Source organism: Miniopterus natalensis, chromosome 7, assembly GCF_054644295.1.
Source record: "Miniopterus natalensis isolate mMinNat1 chromosome 7, mMinNat1.hap1, whole genome shotgun sequence".
Lineage (NCBI taxonomy): Eukaryota > Metazoa > Chordata > Mammalia > Chiroptera > Miniopteridae > Miniopterus > Miniopterus natalensis.
In genome coordinates, this window is record NC_142087.1 from 10,768,251 (window position 1) to 10,789,447 (window position 21,197).

The 21,197-nt window shown below is 41.8% G+C and overlaps 2 protein-coding genes across 3 annotated transcripts in view; one reads left to right on the forward strand and one right to left on the reverse strand.

The window, feature by feature from the left end:
* RPN2 (ribophorin II) overlaps positions 1 to 9,759 on the reverse strand; it is a 50,925-nt gene extending 41,166 nt beyond the window's left edge. For both annotated transcript variants that reach the window (XM_016219325.2, XM_016219323.2), the window contains exons 1-2: positions 9,561 to 9,759; positions 6,451 to 6,644 (exon numbers count right to left, since the gene is read on the reverse strand). In XM_016219325.2, coding sequence (XP_016074811.1) covers positions 6,451 to 6,644; positions 9,561 to 9,573 — 207 coding nt within the window. In that variant the 5' untranslated portion in view covers positions 9,574 to 9,759. The remainder of the gene's footprint in view (positions 1 to 6,450; positions 6,645 to 9,560) is intronic.
* The window catches only part of MROH8 (maestro heat like repeat family member 8), a 42,595-nt gene continuing 30,800 nt past the window's right edge, over positions 9,403 to 21,197 (forward strand). Inside the window, 4 exon segments of the mRNA XM_016219326.2 lie at positions 9,403 to 9,707; positions 13,603 to 13,721; positions 15,207 to 15,352; positions 17,758 to 17,880. Of these exon segments, the coding sequence (XP_016074812.2) occupies positions 9,421 to 9,707; positions 13,603 to 13,721; positions 15,207 to 15,352; positions 17,758 to 17,880 (675 nt within the window). The 5' untranslated portion in view covers positions 9,403 to 9,420.

The window sequence follows — 21,197 nt, forward strand, 5'->3', positions numbered from 1 at the left end:
TACTGAGTGCAGTGACTACCACATGCCAGGTACTATTCTAGGCACTGGAGAGCCACACCAAATAAGGTGAACAAAGCTCCTAACTTCAAGAAGCTGTAATTTTGTGGAACATAAAGTGAGATTTAAGCTCAGGATTTCCTTGGGAAAGCATTCCCTGACCAGGTCAAAGTCCCCTATTTTACACCTATAAAAGTCCTCTATTTATAACACCGGTTATCTTACCTTCATAAAACTTACCACTGTTAACAAATATTCACATATATATTTGATTGCATGACTAACACCTATCTCCACTATTACAGTATACATTCCAAAGGAGCAGAAGCTCTCTTGTTTATTCAATACTGAATCCAGTGCCTAGCACCAGGCCTAGTACATAGCACAAACTCACAAAATGAACTGTTCAGCAGCCAGCACAGATGGCAATTTGCCCCGTACAAGGCTGGGCTTATAGTAAGTTTTCTTGGCAGACAGGGTGAGTGAGCTGCTCCCACTGCTGGACTCCCACAGTACTTTCCACACACTACATGTGTCTCTTTGTACTCAGCACCTGGTCTCACTATATTGGTAGCTGTCTCTCACCAGATAATGAGCTCTGTTGTCTTCTCTGCACTTAGCACAATGCCTGGCACATGCAGAAATGATTATGGCCTAAAAAATGTCTGATTTTCTGCTATCCCAGAAACTAGCTGAGTATCTAGCCCTCAATAAGCACTCAGTTCTTGTTGGAAATAAATGTATTTACTTTTATATGCACTCACCATATAAGTGCCAGACACTGAGCTAATAAGCACTTTATACCTACAATCTCATTCAATCATCACAACAACCTTATAAGGTAGGCACTATTCTTATCCCGTTTACAGAAAGGGAGAGTGCTGGGTTGATTGACAGACAACCTGTGAACACTGTCTCATGTTTCCTGATTTCACTCATATAAATACTACCATGACAATTTTGCCATAGTATGTATCCCATTTACTTAACATTTTCATTAAAATGAATACAAAACACCTCCCATTATTTTTAAGTTCACTCTTTGTAACTCTTCACTCTTCAGGCTTCAAGCTGGATTTGACCTTCAGGGCCACAGTTTGACAATCACTCTAAAATCAACTATCATTCCACACTCTGCTTTTCGCAGAGCTGCTTGCTATTCTCATATCCTTATTAAACCCCATTCCTCCCAGTTTCACCGCTAAAATCTCATGACAAAATAACCAAAATCTCCCCAAGAATCTATCTGTGAGAGCAACCAACTCAGTGTATCTAACAGGGCTGAGGGAATTCTCTCTACTTACTTTATAGCAACAAGTTAAGCAGGACACATGCCACTGTGTGGAAGTAGCAGTAATGGAGACCTTCTCTCAATGCATGTGTTTAGTGTGCACATCTAATAAGGAAATTCAACAGCTCTGAAATAGCCATACAACTCCTTTCCTTTTATTACTTATAATGCACACACTGCATATAATCACCACAGCACATTTCATAAGCAATCAGAAGAATGAAGTGTGTAATTAATCCATTTATTTTCTGATTAAGAGGCACATTTAGAGAGCTTTCATTTCTATTAAGCTCAAGTTTACAATTCATTCATTCAACAAATATTTGTTGAACATCCTCTATTCATCAGGCATTAAGCAATGGGAATGACAGTTTGGGGAAAAGAAAATGTCAATCAATGTACATTAACCACTACTCTATATAAAGTACTCTAATAAGAGCTAACACTTATTACATACTTAAGTCATCACCAAGCAAGCTCACCTACATACATCAGCTGTGAGTTAAGTAATGCTATCACCTCCCTCTTACAGATGAGAAAACAAAGATTCTGAAAGGTTTGGTAAGCTGCACAGGTCACTCAATTGTACAGCTAGCTGTGAAGTCAAGATCTTGAAGCCAAGCAGCCACACTTTATTTATTTATTTTATTGATTGATTTTGGAGAGAGGAGGGGGGGAGAAAGGGGAGAGAAAGAAAAACATCAATTTGTTGTTCCACTTATTTATGCATTCATTGGTTGATTCCTGTATGTATCCTGACCAGGGATTGAACATACAACCTTGGCATATTAGGATGACGCTAACCAACTGAGTTACCCGGCCAGGGCTAAGCAGCCCACTTTCGAGTCTGGATTACAAACATAAAGCCACAGCTGGCCTAATCATACAATTACCCCTATATCACACTGCACTGCCACTGTCTGGATGGCTTCAATCTAAATCTTTACCCCTGATCGACATACCCTCAAAGTCATGACATTAACAAAGAACATTTAGAGGTATCTGTTCAATCTAAATCCATGTGGAATTCCAAATCCCAAGACAAATACAAAGGTACTGCTCTGGTAAAGTGAGAGTGCCTCACTCCATGATCATCCTAGACTGAATCAATCCTATGGTGCTACAGAAGTTTGAAAATCACCAGTAGAAATCTCATTCAGCACTGAAATCCGCCAATATTTAACATTAACCTAATATTTCCATTTTATCTCCTACACCTTACAATACAAAACTTCTACTAGTCAAGACTACTCCACTACTTTCCCAGTTTGTTCTCTCTCTCCCTCAGACCATCTGCAGACACTGCAGGTCTTCTGTACAGTACAATATCTGCACCAGATATTGTCTGAAGTCACCTCAATAAATTATATTACTAGGCATAATATGATTTCACTTTATCTTTAAAATGATCCAGTGAGGAAGTCATCATAACTCCCATTTTACAGAGAGGTGGCACCATAATTTAAAACTTGAGCTGACTCTGATGCTTGTGCACTTGCTTTTGAGCTAAACTAATTTAGGAGGTACGTTCACCTAGAGAGTTTACAAGAGTGTGATCATGAGGAAAAATCTGTTTCCTTAATATGGTGATGCAGAGGAAGGAAACACTGGGCAAGAACAAGAGACAGCTGTCAGGAAGAAATCTGAATATGCATGGATCCCATACAGCAGGGATTAGCAAATTTTCTCAAGGGACCAAAGAATAAATATTTTAGGCCTTTGGGGTCAGACAGTCTCTTTAGTAACTACTCAACCCTACAGTTAAAGTGCAAAAGCTGCCATAGACATATGTAAATGAATGGGCGTGGCTGTGTTTCAACAAAACTTCATTTAAAAAAAACACTTCAAGCTGGATTTGACCTTGGAGGCCACAATATGTCAACCTCTTTGCCATATGGTATTCAGATGATGGCTGGCAGACATTGGTAAATTAATTTACTGAGCTTCCATTTCCTCCTCTATTACAGGATAATATTTCTAACCATACAGAATTAAGACAATTCAAGATAATATCCAGTGTACCTGCCACATAATGAGATATTTAATAAATAACAGCAATGACTGATTCTAGTCTGGGACAGAAAATATAAAAGCCTAGGACATCAGAAACTCTCAAAGACTACTGGATCACAGAAAAACAAACAAAACACACACACAGACATTTTGGCCCACCAACAAAAATGGGACATTTTGAGCATTACACTAAGTTATCAATTAAGTGGATCGGGGTGCTCACTACTCTCCTCAGAAAAAGAACCATTAGTCTTGAAGAAAGCAAAGGGCAAACCAGAGCCAGGAAAGGTCATAGGGCAGTCCTGAGGCAAAGGAGCTCAGGAGTTACCATTCACTAAAATGAATTCCTTCTCAGAGGGAATTCATGGCTCTTAAAACTTCTGCTCAGAAGAAACATGTGGAACTTCTTTATTATATCCCAACATAATAAAGGCCATCTATAACCCACAGCCAACATCATACTCAGTAGGCAAAAACTACAAGTGTTTCCCTTAAGATAGGGAACAAGACAGGGATGTCTGCTTTCACCACTCTTATTCAACATAGTGCTGAAAGTCCTAGCCACAGCAATCAGACGAGAAGAAATAAAAGGCATCCACATTGGAAAGGAAGAAGTAAAACTGTCATTATTGGCAGATGACATGATACTGTGTATAGAGAATCTTAAAGATTCCACCAAAAAACTACTAGGATTGATACATAAATTCAATAAAGTAGCAGGATACAAAATCAATCTAGAAATCAGTTGCATTTTTATAAACCAATAATGAACTATCAGAAAGGGAAACTGAGAAAACAATCCCATTCACAATTGTCCAAAAAGAATAAAATCCCTAGGAATAAATTTAACCAAGGTTGTAAAAGACCTGTCCTCAGAAAACTCTAAGACACTGAAGAAGATACAAGTGGAAGCATATACCATGTTCATGGATAGGAAGAATTAGCATCATTAAAATGTCCACACTACCCAAAGCAATCTATAGATTAAACACAAATCCTATGAAGAAACCAATGGCATACCTCACAGAACTAGAACAAATATTCCAAAATAAAATAAAATAAAATAAAATGCATTCCTTCTCTGAAGAAGTATTATACTTCCCTGATCTGTCAACCCAAGTATGGCATGTGACTTGCTTTAGGTAACAAAATGAGAAAGATAAAAGAAGTTCCACATATTTCTTCTGAGTAGAACTTTAAAGACCCATGCTTTCACTTGCCCTCTGTACAAGCTCCAGGTAGAGACTGCTCCAGCAGGCTAAATCCTGAACTGAGGAAACATGGAACAAAGCCCCGGCTTACCTATGATGGTCATACAGTCTGAGCAAAAAATAAACTTTTGTAATAACACACTGAGATTTGGGGTCATTTCTATGCTAATACAAGAAAGGATAGGCAGAATTCAAAAGATGCCATCTTTAGATTTCCATCCACTGATTATTCATTTAAACACTAATCTAAGAACTGCTATGAAGGGATTTTGCAGGTGTAATTAAAACCCCAAGACAGCTGGCCTTAAAATTCAGAGATTATCCAGGCAGTCCTGACCCAAACAGGTAAGCCGTTTAATAGCAGAAAGTTTCTCTGGCTGGTGGCAGAAGAGGAATTAGAGAAATTTGAAGAGTAAGAAGGACTCAACATGCCATCACTGATTGATTTATTTATTTTTATTTTTTATTTTTTAAATATATCTTTATTGATTTCAGAGAGAGGAAGAAGAGGGAGAGAGAGAGATAGAAGCATCAATGATGAGAGAGTCATTGATCAAGCCTGCAGCCCGGGCATGTGCCCTGACCAGGAATCGAACCCCGATCGCCTGGATCCCAGGTTGACGCTCAACCGCTGAGCTACGCTCGGCCGGGCGCCATCACTGATTTAGATAGGGAGGAGGTCATGTAAGAAGAAATGTGGGTGACATTAAGAAACTGAGAGCAGTCCTTAGCTTAAAGCCAGAAAGAAAATGGGAACCTCAGACTTACAACCACAAGGCAGTGGATTCTGTCAACAACCTGAAGGAACTTGAAGCATATTCCTTCCCAAAGCCTCCAAATAAGAGCCCAGCCTGACCAACACCTGCATTTTGACTCTGAGACACTAAGCAGAGAGCCTAGCCAAGCCTGCCTGGACTTCTGACCTACAGAGCTATCAGCTAATAAATGAGTATTGTGCTCAACTGCTAAGTGTATGGTAATTTCTTATGCAGCCATAAAAAATTAATACACAGGCTTATATAAGAGAAACCTGGCCTTAATTTCTTATCTTAGCTATCCATGCTACTATAATGAATAATACGTGAATGCACTTAAGACTGTTCATAAATCCAGGAAAGGTTTTAATTATGATGTATTTTCTTCGTCAAAGATTCACATCAAAATTGCCTGATGCAGGGACAATGACGGTTAATAAATCTGAATGCCCCCCAATCTTGTAATCCTTTATTATTTCTTAGCCACACATATAGAACACTTAACAAATACATGTGGTATTGTACAGTTCCACTCAGAGAGAGCTGCAATAAAAGTTTCTAGAGGATCTATGACTTACTCTTCTCTAAATTCTGCTAAAACACCTAACAAGATCCTAAAAATACATCAGGCATTCAAAAAAATCTGTCTGGTTGATATAGTATTTTTTTTTTTTTTTAAATATATCTTTATTGATTTCAGAGAGAGGAAAGGAGAGTGAGAGAGAGAGAGATAGAAACATCAATGATGAGAGTCACTGATTGATCCCGCAACCCAGGCATGTGCCCTGACCGGGAATCGAACCCCGATCGCCTGGTTCCTAGGTCAACGCTCAACCACTGAGCCATGCCCGGCCGGGCGATATAGTATTTTTTAAAATGTGTTTTTATTGACTTTAGAGATATTGGAAAGGATAGAGAGAGAGAAAAACATCAGCTGCCTCCCGCAGGCCTGCTACTGGGGATTGAGCCCGCAACCTGGCCATGTGCCCTGACCGGGAATTGAACTGGCGATCTTTACGGTACATGGGACGACGCTCAACCAACTGAGCCACACTGGCCAGGGCTGATATCGTATTTATTGTATTGTATTAACCTTGGTTATCCTCAAATGAGCAAAAGATAGTTATGAGGTACACAAAAGGAACATAGTGAAGGGATGAGACCAAGATAAAAGGAACCTTACCTTTACATCTGGCACCTGGGCACCAAGACTGCTGAGTCCCACGATAGAGTAGAAAGCAGATTCTAAACTTGTGAAAGGGCGGTCCAGCGAAGCTTTCAGTCTTTCAACATCATGCTTGGTGAGGTAGTGAGTGGGCGTCAGAGCCTGGGCACTGGCTATGATTGCCACAGCCAACAGGACAACAGTGCTTACACCTTGGGGGAAAAAGACTGTTAAACACAATCCATACTATTCTAAAGTTCTATACAGGGTCTCAATGATGATGCCCACCAAGGTCTAGAAACCAAATCATGTGAGGAAGGGTGAGGAAACTGGGAGGTTTAAACTGGAGAGAAGCCTTACGGAAGTGGTGGGCACTGTCTTCAACTATCTGAAAGACAGTCCTCCCAGCAGCCTTCATGTGTCTAAAGCACAGGACTCATCGGGCCATTCCCGTTTCAAGTACATTAGCAACTCCTATGCCTCTCAGGACAGACCCAACCCTGAATCCTCTTCATGGCGTTGCCCACCTCTCAACCAGATCTCTTCCCTCACTCTTCCTTCCATCTGTGGCCCTCTGGCCTCCTCTCTGTTCTCTAAGGAGCTATGTTCTTCTCCATCCAGCACTTTTTCATGCTTTCCCCTACTTATACTTTGCTTAATTTTTACTTTCAGATTCTAGTTCAAGTATTTCTTCCTTAAGAAACCCCCCAACAGCCTTCTCTTGGATGAGGTCCCAAGCCAGTACTATAAAGTAGTGAAGAACATGGCCTCTGGAGTCGTTTAAATCCTAGCTCTGCCACTTATTAGCAATGTGACTGTGGCAATTACAATGTGGTCAGCCTGTGCCTCAGTTTCCTCAAGTGTAAAAAGGGATTAATAATAGTACCTACTCCTCAAGGTTATAGGGTCAAAGTTAGTTTGAATTAGAATCCTTTCAGAAAGGAATTATTATAGAAAATTGAGTTCCAGAGTAGTTTACACATAGCCAATCTTGGACTCAAATCCAGGTCTAACTCCAAACTCCATTATTTTTTGAATAATGTTGTAGAAGGGATGCCTACCTTGGGGCATGAAGGTTAGTTCTATTTAAGTTCTTCTGTGCTTCAAATAATCTAGAGTGTAAAAGCTCTTTTTAAAATACCACAACAAAAAACTAGAGATCTCTATAATGTGGAGTATTTGATAATCAAGTATTTACTGAATGCCTACTATGACCAAGCATTGCTTTGGTGTTGAAGATGAAACAGGAAATAGAACAAACAAAAACCTCCAACCTCATGGAGCTTACATTCTAGTGGGAAAAGAAAAATATAACACTAAATAATTGAGATGCATTTATCATTTTAAAAGGTGAAACGTGCAATGGAGAAAAATACAACACTGAAGGGACATCTGAGAAAAGCTTCCATTTTAAACATGGCAGGCCACGTAAGAAATAATACTGTGGTAGACTTGAAGGAAAAGGAGCAAGTCGTAGAACTATTTGAAGGGAAACAGCCCAAGAAGAAAAGCTAGTTCAAATATCCTGAATCAGGAATGTGTATGGTGCTTTTTCACATCAGCAAGGAGAACAGTATGGCTAAAGAGTAAGCAAAGGATGAGAAGGAGGGACAAGGTGACAGAGGTGGCAGAGGCCAAATCCAGGGGGCCTTGCAAGTTGCTGTAGAAACTTTGGCCTTTACTGAGCAAGATGGGAGCCACTAGAAAGTTTGAGCAGAGGAGTGATTTGACTTACATTTTAACAGGATCAGTGTTGAGAATAAACAATACTGTGTTTGAGACTATACAGGACCAGGGACCTAAAGAGGGACACCAGAGGTGGTGAGAAGTGGTCAGTCTGGCTAAAATTCACAGTTAAAGCCAGAATTGCTGATGGATAGAAAGATATGAAAGACTGAATCAAGATGCTAATGCTGAATCCCCAGGGCCATGTGAACATGCATGTAGGAAATATGTTAAGGTCTAGTGAATGACTAGGATCTATCCAGCATTTTCCCAGCTAGAAATTCCCCTAACACAGCATCTGAGTCAGAATCCTAACCTTCCCACCTCCCATTAAAGATAATAACCTTATTGGCTAAAATTTGTACACTTAACATGGGTCAGGTATGCCCGTACTAAGCTAAGTACTTTGCACGCATAGTCATTAAATGCTCAGCATCCAACTGAGTACCGCTGAGACTCAGAAGTAGTTACCTGCCCTAAGACACATAACTAGCTGAGATTCAAACTGCAGGCAGCTTGAACCCAAAGTTTGTTTTTAACACCTCTATTACCCTAAACTTCTTAAATACTGGAGTGGTAAGCCACAGACATTCACTGTTACCTTGGGCAAGTTACTTCCCTTCTTGGGATTCCCTCTTCCCTCCCTGTCAAGTGGAAATAACAGTAGCACACATTTCCCAAGTTGTGGTGAGACAGGAGATTCTACCCTGCAGTGACTGCTCCTTCACTAGCAATGCAGACAACTTGACTTGGGTGCTTACTTAGTGACACATACTGTCCTAAACCATGCACGGGGATTGTCTCATTGAACACAGCAATTTACAAGGCAGACAACGTGTAATCTGTTCTGTAGGTGAGAAACTGAGGTGCAGAGGGGTTAAGCGACTAGCGGTGGGGTCACATAACGAATACGTGGCGGACTGCAAGTTTGCACCCGGAGAATCTAACTTCAGAACTTACGCTCTAAGCTCCCAGACAGGTGGCTATTTTTTGACCCTTTCACTAAAAAGGAAACCATGGCCCAAAGGATGATTTGGCCAAAAGGTCGCTCTCAGGCCGCCTGACCCGGCAGCCGCGGAAATCAAATGAATGAGCGAAGCCAGGCCTGGGGTGAATCCCGGCCGCGGTCCCCCGGCTGGCCCTCGGGGGTACCCGTAGCTTGGCACCGCACCCCCCCCCCCCCCCGCGGCTCCTCGGTCCCGCGCAGCCCCACCCGCTCGCCAGTCCTGCGTCGGACCCTCGACCCCGAGAGAGCCGGAGCCCATGCCCCAGTCCCGCAGAGGACGGGGACCCCGCCTGGCAGGCTCCCGAGTGGCGAACACTAGCCTCCCGCGGGCGCCGGCCCAGTTGCCGGGGCGAGCCGTCCGCGGGGGCCCGCCGTCGAGCCATGCGCAGCACCTCACCCGGTGGCGCCATTCCTCGGAGCAGGTCCCAGCAGGGCCGGAACCGCAGGCTGACTTCCGCTCGGGAAAGTGGCTCCAGGAGCGCGCCGGAGGAGACGCCGGGGACTCGCGGCAGGCTCCGCGTGCTAAGATGGGCTCTAAGAGCAGGTCAGCCGCCGCCGTCCCGCAGGGCCGGGCTGCTCCCCGTCGCCGCGGCCGGAATTCCGGTCCCCGCGCGCAGGCCCGCTCCCCCCGGCGCCAGAGCCCGCTTAGAACGGGCGGTCTCGCAACGGTCCTATTCCGGGCTCTGCCGGGACGCGATTGGGCAAGGCTTCAGGGCGGGCCGGAGACGGGGCCTCCTCTGATTGGTCAGTCGCCTGTCACTCGGTCGTCTCTGCAGCCCGGCCAATTTTAAAGAAATGGGAAGGGTCATGTGCGTAAGGGTGGTATTCAGGGTGGTTCATTTCCCCCCCTCTTTGGAAAATGATGGTAATTTCCTCCAAAGGTTGTCTCGGTTGTTAATAACTGACCTATGAGTGACATTTTATCTGATTTGTAAAGCGTTTGTGTTGACTCAGTGACTTTTCATAGTAACTCTCCGAGGTGCGTAGTAACCAGTTTACAAAATTACGAAGTAACAGGCTCACAAATGGAAGCGACTTATCTAAGAACTACAGAATAACTAACTGCATTTATTGAGGGTTAGCAGGATAGCCCGACAGTGCGCCAAGCACTCTGCGTGCACGATTCCATTTACTCCCTGGCACCGCTCTGTGAGGTATGTGCTGTTGGTCCGTTTTGTAGAGAAGGAAACTGGAGGATGTGAACCCAGGCAGTTTGACTCCATAATCTGTGCTTTTAACTATTATGAACATACGAACTATGCACAATATGGTAACTCATTGTCATTATTAGTGCCCCAGATATTATTATCCCAAATAGGGAGAGTCAGTTCTTGCTATGTCTGGCGCTGTGCTGTTCAGTAGATACTAGCTACATGTAAATATTTAAATTTGAATTTAAATTAAGCAAAAATAAAAATTCAGTTTGTACTCGCTACATTTTAAGTGCTCAATAGCCATGCTTGACTAGTGGATATCATATGGACAAGGCAGAATTATAGAACATTTCCACTATCAAAGAAAGTATTATTGGACAGTGCTGATCCAGAATATGTAAAGGAATCTTTCAACTCAATAATAAGACAACTGCCCAGCCGGTGTGGCTCAGTGTTAGAGCGTTGTGCCATGAACCAAGAGGTCGCCAGACTGATTCCAGGTCAGTGCACATGTCCGGGTTGCAGGCTCGATCCCCAGTAGAGGGCATGCAGGAGGCAGATGATGGATGTTTCTCTCTAATCAATGTTTCTTTTGTTGTTGTTTTTTAAAATGTTTTATTGATTTTTTTTGAAAAGAGAGAGGAAAGAAGAGGGAAAGAGAGAGAAACATCAATTGGACGCCTCTGGCACGCCCCCCTTACTGAGGACTGAACCTGAAAATCAGGCATGTGCCCTGACCAGGAATCAAACCAGCGACCTTCCAGTCGATGCTCAACCAACTGAGCCACACAGGCCAGGGTTCATCCATGTTTCTATGGCTCTGCCCCTCTCCTTTCCTCTCTCTAAAATCAATAATAAAAAAATATAACCTAAAATATTTAAAATAACAAGACAACCAATAGTGTGCTGGAGCTGTCTCATACTAGTTTGCAAAGTCAATTCTTGAATTTATCAGGAGTTTGCAAATTGGTTGCTAAATGTAGCTACTTAGAAAAATTAATTATACAGACTTACAATGAAATAAAGTATACTGAAAACCAAACTCATCATTTCCTAATTGTTTTACTACATTTTACCATTTTCTATGTTTTTGTGGCAGCTTATCTCTATTATATCTAGATAGTGAAAATATATGACGGTGTGCCACTGCACATTTCTTCCCAAAGTACCATTGGTAGCTTGATTTGGCCACAGTGGGAATATTTACACCATAGATTCAGCAAATGCTGGTCAGGGCACTTGCCCAGGTTTCGGGTTTGATCCCTGGTCGGGACACATATAGGAGGCAACCAAAAAAAAATCATAAAGATGTCTTTTGAAAAAAAATGGAGCTGGAGCTGCCATGCCAGAGGAACTGCCTTGAATGTCTTATGTCTCAAACCTTGGAATGTTAAAACAGGGCAGAATAACCAAGACCTGTTTGCAAAAATAACCAAAAAAAAGCAGTTCTTCTAACCGATGACTACCTGACTGAAAATTTAAAACACAGCCTAGAATTAATGTCACTATATTATGTTACCTTCACTAATAGAAATGCTTTCCTTCTATTAATGTAATCATTTCCGTTCCGTTTCTCATAAATACCCTTTGCCTTTGTCTCCTAATCGGAACATTATTTGGGCTTCCACCTGAATTGATTCCCAAATAGCTATTCTTATTGATCTCAAATAAATGCTTGTTTGCCTCTCACTTTCAAAGGCCTTTTTTTTTCGTCCTAGCTGATTTGGCTCAGTGGTTAGAGTGCTGGCCTGCGGACTAAAGGGCCGCGGGTTCAGTTCCGGCCAAGGGCATGAACCTCAGTTGCAGGCTCCATCTGGTCGGGGCATGTGGAAGGCAACCAACTGATATGTCTCTCTCACATCAATGTTTTTCTCTCTCTCTTCAAAAAAAAAAAAATAGGCCTTTTTATTTTTAAGTTATCAATTTATTGCTTTGTTATTATCTAAACCTACTGGCAGATAAAATGTTAATAGAGATTAAACTTAAAAATGTGTCATGTCTATAGACTACATTGTGAGTAACACAAAAACTTGAGGAAATATTTTTCTATTATTGAAAACTATTGCCCGCCCAGCCGGGCGTAGCTAAGCGGTTGACCATTGACCTAGGATCCAGGAGATCAAAGCTAGATTCCCGGTCAGGGCACATGCCTGGGTTGCGGGCTCCATCCCCAGTGGGGGCGTGCGGGAGGCAGCCGATCAATGACTCTCTCATCATTGATGTTTCTCTCTCTCTCTCTCTCTCTCTCCCTCTCCGTTCCTCTCTCTGAAATCAATAAAGACAAATTTAAAAATAAAACTATTACCCAAAAAAACATTATCATAAATAAGTGAATCATATAGTAGAAGGTGTTGTGTCTATAGAAAAAAAGAAGAGGTAAGGGGGATTAAGGGAGGTGGGGGGTATTTTACCTCAGTCCCCTTTTTTTTTAATTGAATGTATTGGGGTGACATTGGTTAATAAAATTATATAGGTTTCAGATGTACAATTCTGTAATACATCATCTGTATACTGTGGGTTCACCACCCCAAGTAAATCTCCTTCCATCACCATTTGTCCCCCCTTTACCCTCTCCTACCTCCCCCCACCACCCTTTCCCTCTGGTGATCACCATCCTGTTGTCTACATCTGTGTTTTTGGTTTGGTTTTGGTTTGGTTTTTTGCTTAATCCCCTCATCTTTTTCACCCAGCCTGGCAACCCCCCTCCCCTCTGACAGCTGTCAGTCTATTCTCTATGAACCTGTCTCTATTTTTTTTGTTAGTTTATTTTGTTCATTACATTCCACATATGAGTGAAATCATATGGTACTCGACTGTCTCTGACTGGCTGTTTCACCTAGCATAATGCTCTTCAGGTCCACCCATGCTGTATAGCAAAAGGTAAGATTTCCTTTTTCACCACTGAGCAGCATTTCGTTGTCTTAGTCTCTTTTTAAAAGTGGCATAGTGTTTCTTATCTATCCATTCACTCCTTGTGAGGCTGACAGTGTCCTAAGTGCTGAGGATACAACTATGACCGTGTAGACAAGATTTCTCCTCTCATGGAGCTTATAGTCTAATGGGAGACTGTCAATAAAAAACACAATTTAACTTGATAATTGTAGGTAATGATTAAATACTATGAAAAAATAAAGTAACTATGGGACTGGGGTGGGGAGAGGCTGCTTAACCTAGATTGGTGATCAATAAATGCTTCTGAAAAGTGATATTTAAGCTTTTACTTGAGTGATGAGACAGAAAGCAGTCCTGAAAAACTAATTTTTCTAATCCCTTCTTTATTCCTAGGATCCGTAGTTGGGAAGTAGTGATCCCTTATGCTTCTGACAGTGATTCAGGAAGTGTGGATTTGCAGCTGAGCAACTTAGAGGATATTGAAAAGGGTCCAAGTAGCCTTGGACTTACAGGTAAAAGGGGGAAAGGATGGAGGGTGAGGGGCATCTTTTTTCGAGTCAAGTGGCTGAGTGATCAGCCCTTGACTAGACTTTGACAATGAATTTGATCACTGACTTTAAGACCTTACAATATGGTTGGCAAGATGAGATAAGATACATTATTCTAGACATACAGGAAACTAACTTGGTCCTGAGACAAATAATCCTGCTGACTTGCACAGTCTAAGCACTAGAAGGATTCTGAGAAGGGAAAGGTAGGTGTGGGTGGGATCTGGATGGGGCTGCAAAATAACTATCTTTCATTCTACAAACATTTATTAAGTACCAGTTGCTGAACATACAACAATGAACAAAACCAACATGGTCCCTGCGCTCACAGAATTTACATCATAGTGCTGAGAAGGACCAAAATAAGTAAAGAAACAGTAAATAAAGTAATTACAAGTTGTAATAAACACTATGAAAGAATTAAACAAGGGGCTGGGACAAAAAATAAGGGGATGGGAACCTACTTTAAAACGATGTTTTTCAGAGAACCCCTGTCTGAGACTGCTGTTTAAACCTAAAGGTCTCAAGGACATGAAAGAGCAACCCCTGTGAGAAGTAGAGGAGAGAGCATGCCAGAGAGGTGGGGCATGTGCACGAGACAGGAAAGACTATGGTGTGTTTGAGGAACTACATTCATTCGTTTGTACATTTATTAAACAAATATTTGTGGATACCTTTTTGTGCTCTAAACACTGATCTAGCTGCTGGAGATAGAGCAGTGAACAGAACAGACACAGTCTACTCACAGAGAAACAAATGATTGGGACTCAGTATAATATGTGTGACTGGGGATGGAGGTGGGGGTAAGGAGCCAATAGAGAGGCTAATTAGCAGCTAGGAGGATACTTAGCCAAAATGGGCAAAGAGGGGATTCAGGAAAGCCATCCTGGAGCTGAGCCCTGAAGGGTGAGTAGGAGTTAGATATGAAACGAGAGGTGAGGGAAGGTGGGAGGGAGGAAGGGGAAACATGCAAGCAGAAGGAAAGCTTGTGCAAAGGTAAGATGTGAACGAGAACATGGCTTCTACTGTGGGCCACACACTGGGATAACTTGTATGTATTTCCTCACTTAATCCTCACAATAACCCTGTTTTACAGGTGAGGAATCTAAGACTTCAACAGGCAAACTAACTTGATAAAAGTCATAGAACTAGTAAGTGGGAGAGGAGAGTCAGGACCCCAGCTAGTCTGAAACTGAGATGTAAAGTTTGTGCTCTTAACCACTCCACTACAGTTCACTCCCATGTTTTTGTAGCTTGGGAGGCCCTTAGAGAACATTGAATTTGTAATTGAGAAAACTGAGACCTTTAAAGGGGAAGGGACTTGGGCAGAGCAAACAGTGAAGGTGAGAACAGGACCTGTCTATCCTGATGTTCAGTGGCTCTGCCCACTACACCGCATAAGTTTACATAGTACGGGGGCATCATCTGACATCTTTCTTTTGATATTAGACTCAGACATCTCTGTCATCTCTTGACTCTCTCTGGAATCCTTCACAGATAGGTTCAGAAACCTAACCCGCGAGGACCCCTTCAGCGAGGCCACCGTTGAGAAGCTGATCGAGTCCATCCAGGAGTTTTTTAATGGTGAGCTAAAGGTATGCACAAACAATCTTTACAAGTTATCAAACTTATTCCTCCATTCTAACAAATATTTTAAACTCTATTTGTTATTTCTTTTTATACAAATAATTTATAAGCTATAAATTTTATATTTATACTTTTATGTTTATTTTTACATTTATAATATATATTTGTATACACTTATAAATTATATTTATAAAAGTTATTACAGTCTTATAAAAACAAAAAACATAATAAAAATTAAAAGTTAATCTTCCTTAATTCCACTCTCCTGAGATGACTACTGTTAACATTTTGGTATATGTATTTTCAGACTTTTTTCTCTGCATACCAATGAATGTAATCATAGGAAAATAAAAATCAGATATGTTGGGAGAAAAAAATTTCTAAGTCAACTCCTAAAATCTATATTATCCTGCCCTGGCCGGTGTTGCTCAGTGGTTAGAGCATCGGCCCATGCACCGAAGGGTCACGGGTTTGATTCCTGGGCAAGGGCATGTACCTCGGTTGCAGGTTCGATCCCTGGCCCCACCTGAGGTACGTACGGGAAAAATCAATGGGAAAAATATCCTCTGATGAGGATTCACAAAAACCGAAAAGTCTATATTGTCCTACTTAATACAGTATTCCATTGTTTCGGTGAAATATTCATTCATTCACTTATTCTTTCTGTGGGAGTACATAACAGAAGAATTTATCTTAACCTGGGAATAAAGGAAGGCATTTCTGAGGAAGTGACCCTTAAGCTCGGACCTGAGGAATGATAGGAGAAAATAGAAGTTAGAGTTGGAGGGAGTGTCCCAGAAGAAGGAAATGGTGTATTTGACAACCTTGTGGCAGAAAGGAGCAGTGTGTTTAATGGACCCAAGGAAGCCTGGGATGTTTAAATCAGTGTCAAAGGTGTGTCATTTGTCAACAGACGCTTAGGTTTCCATATTTTGGCTACTGTACATAATGCTGCAATGTCAAGGGAGTGCAGACATCTCTTTGAGATCCAGATTTCATTTCCTTTGGATACATACATATCCACAGTTGGTTTTGGTTTGTGCAAATTCATCAAGCTTTACATTTTCTTTATGTATAATACCAATAAAAATTTTTAGAAACACAAAAAACCAGAATGTTGGTCTTCACTTTTGACTCAGACTGTTCATGTCATAAAGGATTTCTTTGTAATTAATAATGAGCTTGGATTACTGCAGTGAATTGGGAGGGAAAAGTCCAATTCTTGCCTTGATGTGAATCCACAGCCAGTCAGGGAAGTAGCCAAATTAAGAAGGTAATTCTGTCAGAGTATTACAAATGCCATGGCAGACATATACACATGTAGTTTATGGATACACTTAGGAAAGGCACCTGGCCCTGCTTCAGGAGAAAATGCACGATCCAAGTCTTAAAGGATATATAGATTTTAGTCAGTAAACAAAGAGAAGAAATGTAGAGAATTCAGAAGGTACAAAGGCCCAGAAGCAAGGAAGGGCAACATAAAAGTTGATTGGACTAAAGCACTGAATGCTGCCAGGCCAGGTGAGAGATGAATTTGAAAAGATTAGCAGGGGTCACATTTCAAAGGGCCTTGACCTCCAGGGGTGCTATTGAAAGATTTCTGATAGAGAGTTAGTTACCAGGTCAAATTTGCATTTTTTAAAGGGTGAATCTGATGATAGCCCGGAGAATAGATTGGAGAGAGGCAAAACTAGAGCAGGGAAACCTGCCTGGTGCCACATTGTTATACTAATCCCGGTGAGAAAATCAGGCTACAGAGTCAGTTTCTTGCTATGCATTGCTTCTTGCTTTCCAGAGAGAGAGCTTATACAAGTTTTATACCATCTATATTCTGGGGGGGGGGGGGGGGAGAGGTTGGAGACTGGAAGACCTTTTCTCAAGATTGTGGAATTATTGGTCTTTTATTTTCTTCTTTATACTTTATTTTTTCCAAGTTTCTATGGTAAGTAGATAGTGCTTTTTTATTTAGAAGAAGAGAATAATACCAAAGAGATTTTGTTCTTCAGATCAGAACTTGTATTTTAATAGGAAACAGTAAAGACTCAAAATAATGAATATTTAATGACATCAAGAGAGCTAGAAGTAACAGCATCAGAGGTCACCTTTAGGAAGCTTAATCAGACAGCAGGATACCAAGTGACTAGGTGAGGAAGCAAAGACTAAAGGTGGGGAAGCCATCGCGGAGTACCTGGAAATCTAGCCGAGAGGGGAAACCAGGTCAAACCCTGGCAGGGCCAGTGGACAAGGAATCCAGTCCTCTGCAGTTCATTCATTCCTCATCATAAAAGACTGATCTTGGGTTGAATGAGATGTCAGATGATTAAAACCTTCAAGAGACTTCCAAAGCCCTCTATAAACACCAAGTGGGATTATAATGTATAATTGTGTTTTTATCATTTTTTTACAAATTCAGAGTGAACATGAGAAGCTGACATACCTAAGATCTTTGTCTTCGCTCAGCCGAACCTTACCTTATGATGAAACCACGGAATCATTCATTCACAGCCACATCGCAGACATTGTGCATGTCCTATACGTAAGTACGGCGACTTGATTACGAATTGTTGGGACCGTGCAAATTCAACGACCTGGCTAACAAATTTTTTAGGAGCTTCACCTATATGGCCGACTCCCTTACCCTTTTCTTACTTCAGCATCTCTGCATGGCGGGGAGATACTCAGGGGTGCTCTACAGTGTGATCATCCTTGAAAACCAGCTGAAAAAGGAGCGGAGAGGAGAGGAACAGCACACATTTCTCAGTGAAAACAATGCTGTGTTCTCATTAGTCAAGCAGTAGTTCTCAGGCAGACTCAGTAATCCAGTGCCTAGGTTCAAGGACCAGCTCTGCTTCTTTCTAGCTCTGTGACTTGATTTTGGGAAACTCCTAACCTCTCAGTGCCTCAGTTTCTTCACCTGTAAAATGAGGATAGCTGTATCTGCTTCACGGAACTATTGGGAGCATTAAATAAGACATAAACATAAGCTAGGTAGCACGGTACCTAACACATATTTTGCATTTAAGAAACGTGATTGTAGGTGTTCGCAGCTGTCCTTGCTCTCTAACCCCAGCTCCACCTGAAGGAGAAGGGGTTAAGTAAAGAGGTGTCCTTAGCACGGCTCCTTCAAAGCAGACTGCCCACAAATCAACCGGCAGCAAAGCACCCAGGAAGCAACTGGCTACCAAAGCCACTCGCCAGAGTACGCCCTCTACTGGAAGGGTTAAGAAACCTCATCGCTGCAGGCCTGGTACTGTGGCACTTAGTGAAATTAGATGTTATCAGAAGTCCATTGAACTGATTCACAAACTTCCCTTCCAGTGTCTGATGTGAGAAATTGTTCAGGACTTCAAAACAAGCAAATTTCTTATTGATGGCACTAAATGGTGTTTGTAGCATTTTTATCATACAGTAGATTCCATCCATTCACTATACTTTTCTGAGTTGTCCTACATGCAAGTACATGTTTTTAATGTTGTCTGTCTTCTGTACTGTTCCTGTAAATTTGCTATTAAAATTCATTAAACTAGTTTTAAAAAGAAACATGATTGTGCTCTTTTTATTATTATTTTTTGTCCTATTTGTAATTAACTCCAGCCGCTCTCTGCCACTAACTCATTCATTCATTGCCTTATTAAGTGCCTGACCGTCCCAGACAGCGACCTGGGAATTGGGGCTACAAAGACAAAGAAGAACATAATCCCCGTTTCTGCAGCCAAGCAAGGTTTAATCAACTGTTACAGGGACTGTGACAAAAGTTTAAATAGGTATAGTGAGGGTACAGAGGAGTGACTGAGTGGTCAATTCCATGTCAGAGGCTCCAGAAGGGCTTTACAAAGGAGGCGATGCTCTAAGAAAGCACTTAACTTGTTGATGCTTTAGTTTTCTCATCTGTGAAATGGTCCCTTCAGTTTTTCTAAAGCTCTAAGATTCTGAATCTGAGATTTCTTACACCCTCCAGGGAAATGAGCAGCTCTTTTTCAACACACAGATTTAAAGGCTGATCAGATTGATGATTAGCTTTCAGAATTGAAGGCTAACCAGTTAACAGGTTTGTTCAGCAACAGACAGTTATCAAGGATCTTCTGTATCTAGAACACTGGTGCTTTGATAAAGGACACACATTTCCAAAAGTGTAAATTGATTTCTTCCAAGAGTTTACAATCCTTTGGAAGTGACCACACCTCATAAATAGACTGAGAACTATTCCCAATAATACATCAAGAAGAGCAGGATGCTGTAATGCAGATTTTAAGAATGGATGCAGCTTTCTGCTTGGCTATAGTCCACAGACAGAGGATTATAGGCAGCTATAGGACCCAGCCAAAATAGCATGATTCCAAAATCCCACTCTCACAAGAATTGGCATGGTTTAACCAGCCAGCTCAGAAGATCCACAAGTGCAAGTCTCAGCAGAAGCACGCTGAATTTCCCTGTGCTCTGCATCTGGATCTGACCAGCCAGTAGTAGAATACCCACTGTCAAGTAACAACCAAAGTGTGGGCTGGCAGGGGGTTCAGCCTAGAAAAGTTAAGGGTAGTTGTTGTTTGTGAGAGAATCGTGTGGATTATTGCATCATTGTACAAGTCCGCAAAGTCTCTGCAAGCCCACGTGCAGGAGCTAAGAGAGTACAACTCCCAACAACCGAGAGGAGGGATGCCTGAGGAGAGGCAGTTCTGCTGAGGAACCCACAGGAGGAGAAAACCAGAGTCATTATAAAGAAAGAAGAATTTAAGAGCATTTGCCAGTCTTACAAGCCATACCCATGTGGGCTCTTCAGGATCCCAATGAAAAGAGCCAAGGAAGCTAAGGACATAAACAGGAAGGGGGGAAAATTTGTTATTAGGCTTTACCAAAGAAGATGTATAAATAAGCACACAAAAAGCTGCTCCATTGTTGTGATTAGGGAAAAGCACATTAAAACCACAGTGAGATTCAGCTATGTACCCATTAGAATGGCTAAAATGAAGAAAGATAATGCCAGATGCGGGTGAGATACGGTGCAACTGGAACTCTTACACACTGCTGGTGGGAATCTAAAAATGGCACAGCCACTTTGGAAAACAGTTTGGCGATTTCGTAAAAAGTCATGCTGACATATGAACCAACAATTCCACTCCTAGGCGGAGGGTATGGCTGCACAGAGACGTGTGCATCAATACTCATAGCAGCTCTGTTTGTAATAGCTAAACACTGGACGCTGCCCAAATGTCCACCAGCAGATGAATGGGTACACAAATTTTGGTATATCCACACAATGGAGTAATACTGAGCAGTGAGGAGAAATGAACTATCGATACATGCTACAACTTTCACGACTCAGAGTAATCGTGTTGAGTGAAAGAAGCCAGACAAAAGAGAGGAGGTACTTACTATGTGATCCTATTTATATAAAATTCTAGAAAGTGCAAACCTTTCTATAGTGATACCAGGTCAATGGTTTCCTGGAGGTGGAAGCAGACTGGGAAGAGGCAGGAGGGAGAAGTTACAAAGTAGCACTGGAAAACTTTTGGTAGTGATCCATTTGCTCAACATCTTGATTGTGGCGATGGATGATACACGTGCCTTTTAGACCTGACTGATTGAGAAAGAGAAAACAAAGGTTTATCCCAGCAGAAGTGCCCATGCAGGTTGAAGTCAGAAGGGAATGCAGACCTGGTGGTTTCGCTACAAGGGCACTGCCTTCACCTGCATTCGAGGTGCATGGCTGCAGGGGCGCTGTGATCAAATGGATGCGGGAAGTGAGTGAAGGAGAAAGTCATAAATGCTTTTTTATGAGCCCCGGGAAGGGGCACCATGGACAGCAGCAATTGAAGGCTGAGGTTGGGGCAGAGGGGAAATAATGAACTCACTTTT